The sequence below is a fragment of the Nicotiana attenuata genome, unplaced genomic scaffold (assembly GCF_001879085.1).
Source record: "Nicotiana attenuata strain UT unplaced genomic scaffold, NIATTr2, whole genome shotgun sequence".
NCBI lineage: Eukaryota > Viridiplantae > Streptophyta > Magnoliopsida > Solanales > Solanaceae > Nicotiana > Nicotiana attenuata.
This window is the reverse complement of record NW_017670760.1, coordinates 342,440-350,335: the sequence shown is the minus strand read 5'-3', so window position 1 is coordinate 350,335 and position 7,896 is coordinate 342,440. Positions and strand designations below refer to the sequence as shown.

The 7,896-nt window shown below is 41.9% G+C and overlaps 1 protein-coding gene across 1 annotated transcript; it reads left to right on the top strand.

Annotated features, from left to right (window-relative positions):
* Window positions 1-3,768: 3,768 nt before the first annotated feature.
* On the top strand, window positions 3,769-4,946 carry LOC109243073. The gene is made up of 3 exons (XM_019409967.1): window positions 3,769-4,068; window positions 4,753-4,839; window positions 4,881-4,946. Exons 1-3 carry the CDS (start codon window positions 3,769-3,771, stop codon window positions 4,944-4,946), a joined length of 453 nt encoding a protein of 150 aa, XP_019265512.1.
* The last annotated feature ends 2,950 nt before the right edge of the window (window positions 4,947-7,896 follow it).

The following is a 7,896-nucleotide window of genomic DNA, read 5'->3' as shown; positions in this document are numbered from 1 at the left end:
TGAGAATCAGACTACAAACAACCCCTCAAATCCCCAATTCCATGTCTCAAATTTCAAACCCTAAACCCCCAAATTTAACCCTTATTTCCTATATATTCCTTGCCCAAATCAGTAGAAAATACAATAATAACGAGTTTGAGTTCCAAAAATCTTACCTCCTCGAAGCTCTCTTGAATCCTCTCTCAAAAACCTCCCAAAAGCTCAAAAATCTGGATGAAAATGGTGAAGAAAATGGGCAAAATCGCGACTGAACCTTTATATAGGTTCTGTCCCAGGATTTCTGCACCTGCGGACATTTCCTTGCACCTGCGGACCCGCACATGCGGTCGTAGGTGCACATCTGCGGGATTTCATTAATTTCCCTGGGCCGCACCTGCGCTTCTTCTACCGCACATGCGGTCTCACAGGTGAGCTCAAACTACCGCACCTGCGGAATCTGGCTTCCAAGCACATAGCCACATCTGTGGCTCCTTAAGCTTCTGTGATCACGTACCTGCGGTCCCCTAACCGCAGGTGTGGTTATGAGAGAACTTTAGCAACCTTCAGATTTCTCCAAAGTCAAATTCTACTTCCGTTAAGCATCCGAAACTCATCCGAGGCCCCCGGGACCTCAACCAAACATGCCAACCAATCCTAATACATCATACAAACTTATTCCAACCATCTAATCACATCAAACAACGCTAAAACCACAAATCACTCTCCAGTCCAAGCCTAAGGATTTCCAGAACTTCCAATTTGCGCTTTTGATCAAAAAGTCTATCAAACCTCGTCCAAATTACCTGAAATTTCGCACACTCACCCCAAATGACACAACGGACCTACTCCAACTTCCGGAATTCCATTCCGACCCCGATATCAAAATCTCACTATCGAACCGGAAACTTCAAAAATTCGACTTTCGGCATTTCAAGCCTAATTAAGCTACGTACCTCCAAAACACAATCCGAATACATTCCTAAGCCCGAAATCACCCAATGGAGCTAACGGAACCAACGGAATTCCATTCCGAGGCTGTCTTCACTCTGCTCCGACTACGGTCCAAATTCTAAAGCTTGAACTCTTATTTAGGGACTAAGAGCCCCAAAACACTCCGAAACTCAAAACGAATCTTCCCGGCAACTTACAATAGCAAAAAATAAGCACGGGGGAAGCATTTATTAGGGGATCGTGGCATTAATTGTAAAAATGACCGGCCAAGTCATTACACAGATAGAAGGGGAAATGTATGCAGTCACAATTCAAACAGGAATGACAGAAGAAATGATCAGGGTCCAAGAAATCGAGGGTTGGTGAATAGAAACGAGCTCGATATATTGGCCAGAGTCTGGGATGCCCCGAGGCTATTGAAGTATAGCTTCAACGTAGATGAAACAAATATAGTGTCAGCCATCATCGCATCAAGGAGACCAAATGACTGAGGCCGCTTCAGTCTGATCCGGCATAAAGGGATCACAATTTGATATGAAAATATCACTGTACTCACGGCCATAGAACCGAGGATTTTTGACAATTAAGGGAAGAATTGGCTCGTTTGTTTAATAATGGGAACTTTTGGGAAATCCTAAGCAAGCGGGCCAAAAGTCATTTCAATTACAGGGATGCCAACAATCTGATCGAGCAGGAATAAGCCCAACATGTGATTAATATGATATCGGAGGGGTAGATGTTCCTAAATGGCCGATGATAAAATGCACCAAAGTCTCCATCACAAGAGAAAAACAAACTCGAGATTATGTTCCGGAAGGATCGACAAACGGATGAAGATATGAAAAGCTCGAAGGTAACTTATGAAAATTTAAAGTCAGAAAGTAAAAAAGTGAAAGTGAGAAAACAGACCTTTTATAGGGAAAAAGTAATGATAGCGAGACGTTTCGAATTTGGTAACTACCGAGGGTGTTCAATCGACAACTGAGCATGTCCAAAGTCAAAGTGACGTGACTGATGGGACATTTTAGTTCGTCAGCTTGTGCATGATTTATGAGAGAAGGAACCAGGGTCAATTAGTCACTTATCATTGCTCCTACAATTTAGTCTCCGAGAAGTGAGGACACTATATGTATAATGGTAATATCGAGGATAAAGTTACCCTAATTTTATATTGTGAAACGAGGAACGGCGTTACTTGTTACTAGCTCGAGTGAGATTGAAGACAAACATAGATCGGAACCAAGAATGTATGAATAATATAATAGGTATCGAGCATGGCGAAACTCAGCGGGAATCAAGCTCTAGTGAGATGAAGATTCGAGGGTAAAGGAAAGGCGGTTAAAGGAGACAAACGGGGAGCCGAAATATCTGCCACCGGGTATTGCTGCGTGGATCACATTCGATATTTGCCGCGGATCTTATTTTCGTGGGAGAGAAGGAAGGATTTTTTTAACCTTATTTAGACTTGTACTAGGGTTAAATCTCCTTTACTATATAGAGAGGAGGACCCCTTCATTTTTTGTGGACTATTTTTCATGCATAACAAGGCAATAAAATTTACTTTGGCTCTCAACAATAGTTTTAAGTGCTCTGTAGTTGTTCACTCGTTTATTCGGATCCGAGTTCTGTCTCGAGGCTCGGATGAAAGAGGCTCAGATTAGACGAAGATGGCAGGACATATTTCCAAAAACTCCTGAACGTAGAGGGTGATAGGGACCTTGTGCTGGGCGACTTGGAGCACTCCGAGATGTGCCAAGATTTTGGGTATTGTAGGCGCATAAGAGTAGAGGAGGTCGAGGGGGATATGCGTAAGATGCACAGGGGCCAGAGCTACTGGGCCAGATCAAATACTTGTGGAATTTTGGAAGAATGCGGGTAGGGAAGGTTTGGAGTGGTTCACCAGGCTATTCAACGTCATTTTTAGGATGAAGAAGATGCCAGATGAATGGAGGTGGAGTACAATGATTTCTCTGTATAAAAACAAGGGCGATATCCAAAATTGCAATAATTATAAGGGGATTAAGATTCTAAGCCATACTATGAAAGATTGGGAGAGGGTGGTTGAAGTGAGGGTGAGGACCAGTCCATTTCTGAGAAATAGTTCGATTTCATGCAGGGGAGTTCGACTATGGAAGCCATTCACATTGTGAGGAGATTGGTGGAGCGGTATAGGGTGATGAAGAAGGACTTGCACATGGTGTTCATTGATGTAGAGAAATCATATGACAAAGTCCCAAGAAAAGTGCTCTGGCGATGCTTGGAGGCTTAAGGGGTCCCAGTAGCATACATTAGGGTGATTAATGACATGTATGATGAAGCTAAGACTCGGGTTAGGGCAGCGGGAGGAGACTCAAAACACTTTCTGGTTATGATGGGGTTGCACCAGGGATCAACTCTTAGTCCATTCCTATTTTCCTTGGCGATGGACGCATTGATGAGACACATTCAAGGTGAGGTGCCATGGTGTATGTTATTTGCTGATGACATAATTTTAATTGACAAGACGCGGGGTGGTGTTAACGAGAGGCTGGAGGTTTGAAGGCAGACCCTAGAGTCTAAGGGTTTCAAGTTGAGCAGGACTAAGACAGAATACATGGAGTGCAAGTTCAGCAACCCTACCCAGGAAAAGGATATATGTGGAGGTGATGCTTGATACGCAAGAGTCATCCTCAAGAGAGGTAGTTTCAAGTATCTTGGATCTATAATACAAGTTGACGGGGAGATTGATGAAGATGTCACGCATCGTATCAGTGGAGGCTCGCTTCCAGTGTCTTGTGTGATAAGAATGTGCCGCTGAGACTTAAAGGTAAGTTCTATAAGGTTGTAGTTAGACCGACTATGTTGAATGGAGCAGAGTTTTGGCCGGTCAAGAACTCTCATACCCATAAGCTAAAAACAGCTGAGATGAGGATGTTGAGGTGGATGTATGGGCATACCCGGTTGGATAAGATTAGGAATGAAGTTATTCGGGAAAAGTTGGGAGTTGCCCTAGTGGATGATAAGATTCGGGAGGCGAGGTTGAGATGGTTCGGGCATGTTAAGAGGAGAAGTATAGAAGCCCTAGTTAGAAGGTGCGAGCGGTTAGCTTCGATGGGTAGCAGGAGGGGTAGAGGTAGACTTAAGAAGTCTTGGGGAGAGGTAATTAGACGGGACATGGCTCAGCTGGAGCTGGCTGAGGACATGGCCCTAGACAAGAGGGTGTGGAGGTCAAAGATTAGGGTAGAAGGTTCGTAGATAGACAAGCGTTTCTCTTTGTATTACTTAATTCACTAGCATTAGTGTTAGTATGATATCTTTTATCCATAGATGGCTATTACTACCTAGAGTTTGACTGCATTCTTGGATTCAATCTTATTTTACCTTGCTATTATTCCTACTTGTTGCAATTACCTTTTCTTTTTCAATCGTTCTCTAGCCGAGGGTCTCGGAAACAGCCTCTCTGCCCTTCCACAGGTAGGGGTAAGGCTACGACATATTACCCTCCCCAAACCCCACTTATGGGAAACTACTGGGTTTGTTGTTGTTGTTGAGTTCTGTCTCGAGGGCTCAATCGATACCAACCGTTGGCATTTAAGATAAATACAAGGCTTAATTACTACGTCACTTTGGTTTGTTCGTTTTATCTCATTTCAATTCAACTATTTACTGTTTCTTGATCATTTGTGTTAAATTAAACCAAATATTCTTTAAATCACGTACAAATTTAATTGTTATCCATTTTAAGGGATAAACAATCACAAGATTGATATACCACTTGGATTGGTATGGTCAAACATGTAACCTACTCTTATTCACTAAAAAAAACTGGGGTAACTGCGGCAGTCAGATGTGCTTATAGCGGCGGTTATGAACCGCCGTAATTGTCATGAATGGGGCCCACATACCCGCCATAATCGCTTCCGCCAAAAGGTGTAATATGGCAGTTTTCATCTAACTGCCGCAATATGCAGATAAAAGCGCCGCAATATGCATATTTAAGTACGACTGTTTACTTTGCTTATTGTGGCGGTTTGTAACCACCGTAATTGCGGTCTTTTTCAAATTATAGCCATTTTATACTGCTATAATTGTAATATTTTTAATTTTAACTTTCAATTCCACATTTAGATCCTTTATCCTTCCTACTGCACAAAATCCATCATAATATATTATCAAGCACCCATCGTAATAATTAACATAAATTATAGTAGAGAATTAGATAAGCAAAATATTCATCATATTAAAACATACCCAAAATCCACATCATCCAAGATTCAAGTTTAAGGTGCAGAGAGTTAAGAGAGTTACTCAATAGTTACAACACAAAAAAATATAGTTCATCCTAACAATGATTACTAATTGTTGTTTTCTCCCTTTTCATAGTTACTGTCACAATCCGGATTTTCCACCCCCGGGAGTCATGATGGCGCCTACTGGTGAATGCTAGTCAAGCCGAGTATTGTGGATTCATTTCCCTTTTTACCTATCCTTTTTAATAGTTCAATATAATAGGTAATCAAACATCGGAAATATTAAAATAACCAGAAATGTGGAAGACAAAAACTTAATAGTTTAACCAAACATTGATACATGAATCCGAAATACAACTCTACCCAGAATCTGGTGTCACAAAGTCACGGACTATCTACGAATACTACAAACAGAGGTCTGAAAGATATATACAACGTTGTCTCTGAAATACATAAAAGAAACAGAATGAAAAGGTAGAAGGAGACGCCAAGGCCTGCGGATGCCTGAAGGACTACCTCGAGTCGCTAATGGACTAAAGGCAGCAACCTCACTGCGGTCCGAAAGCTGCAGCACCGGGATCTGCACACAGTGCAAAGTGTAGTATCAGCACAACCGACCCCATGTGTTGGTAAGTGCCTAGCCTAACCTCGGCGAAGTAGTGACGAGGCAAGGACCAGGCTACCAAATACACCTGTGCAGTTAAATCATATACAGCAGAAAAATAAAGGCAGATATTTACAGTTAAGGATGGGAGGGGGAAAGCATGCTGCCGGGAATATCAGATAACAACAGAATACCAATAGAGAAATGTAAGGAAACCACAATTCAATTGCAAACAAGAATAAGGAAAATCCGAAAAACCGTTGCGGCGTGCAACCCGATCCTATTTCATATCAAATCGTTGCGGCATGCAACCCGATCCCATTTCACATAATACTGTTGCGGCGTGCAACCCGATCCCATTTCACATAATACCATTGTGGTGTGCAACCCGATCCCATTTCACATAATACCGTTGCGGCGTGCAACCCGATCCCGTTTCACATAATACCGTTGCGGCGTTCAACCCAATCCTATTTCACATAATACTATTACGGCGTGCAACCCGATCCCATTTCATATAATACCGTTGCAGCGTGCAACCCGATCCCATTTCATATAATACCGTTACGGCGTGCGACCCGGTCTCATTTCAATTCAACATCAATCATAAAAGAATCCCAACAATGGAACAAGAGCATAACAAAAACATCCCGACAAGGGAGACAATATCATAAATAATAACATCCCGGCAAGGGAGACAATATCATAAATAATAACATCCCGGCAAGGGAAATCAACAATGATAATCATCATATTAGGCATGAATAAATCACAACGGAGTTACAACAATTCCAATACGAGACTCACGGGCATGCTTGACACTGACGTATAGATACTCGTCACCATGCCTATACGCCGTACTCCACAATTAACACATAGCAAGTAAGACACAACTCCTGAACCCTCAAGCTAAGGTTAGACCAAACACTTACCTCGATGCCACGAATCCAATTCAAGCCTTAACTACCGCTTTACCTCTTGTTTCCACCACAAATTTGCTTGTATCAAGCCACAATTTACTTAACGGTATCAACAAATGCTAAATGAATCAATTCTAATGCATGAAAATAAGTTTTCCAATGATTTCCCCAGAAAGTCAAAAATCGACTCCGGGCCCACATGGTCAAAACACGAGGTTCGAACCAAAACCCGATTACCCATTCACCCACGAACTCAAATATATAATTTGTTTTTAAATCGGACCTCAAATCGAGGTCGAAATCCCCAAAATTCGAAAATCCTAAGTTCTACCAAAAACACCCAATTTCCCCCATGAAAACCCTTGGTTTTAAGTAGAAATCATGTAAAAAGATGGTTTACATTGAAAGAAATGACTTAGAAATGACTTACTAATGATTTGGAAGAGTAGTTGCCTTTGAAAAATCGCCTAAAGATGTTTTAGGTTTGAGAGAGTTTGAAAAATGAGCAATTTTTGGCTAAGTTATGATTTACCAGGTTGCAGATGTCGCAATTGCGACCAGGGTTCGCAATTGCGAACCCTTATGGAACCTGCTGACTTCGCAAATACAAAGAATTTGTCGCATTTGCAACCATGGGGAAGTACTGTCACCTTCGCATTTGCGAGGGACATGTCGCATTTGCGACATCGCAATTGCGAGGAAAGGTCGCTTTTGCGACCAAGGCCTGCCCAGCCCAGTCTTCGCAAATGTGAATGGGTGTTCGCAAATACGAGCTCGCAATTGCGAGCCAGGCCTACAGACCTGCAACACACAACAGTTTTTCCTAAGTTCAAAACACTGAAGCCTATCCAAAACTCACCCGAGCCCTCGGGGCTCCAAACCAAACATGCACGCAAGTCCAAAAACATCATACGGACTTGCTCGTGTGGTCGAATCTTCAAAATAACATCAATAACTATGAATTTAGCATCAAAATCAAAGAAAAATCTCATGAACTCTTAAGTTCCATTTTTAACAACCGATCATCCGATTCACGTCATATCAAGTCCGTTTCTTACCAAAATTTTACAGGCTCAACTTAAACATCATATAAGACCTGTATCGGGCTCCGGAACAAAACTACGGGCCCAATACCATCATATTCAAACTCATTTAGATTTCTGAAAACTCTTATAATTTCAGTTAAACAATTTTCTTCAAAAATTCATTTCTC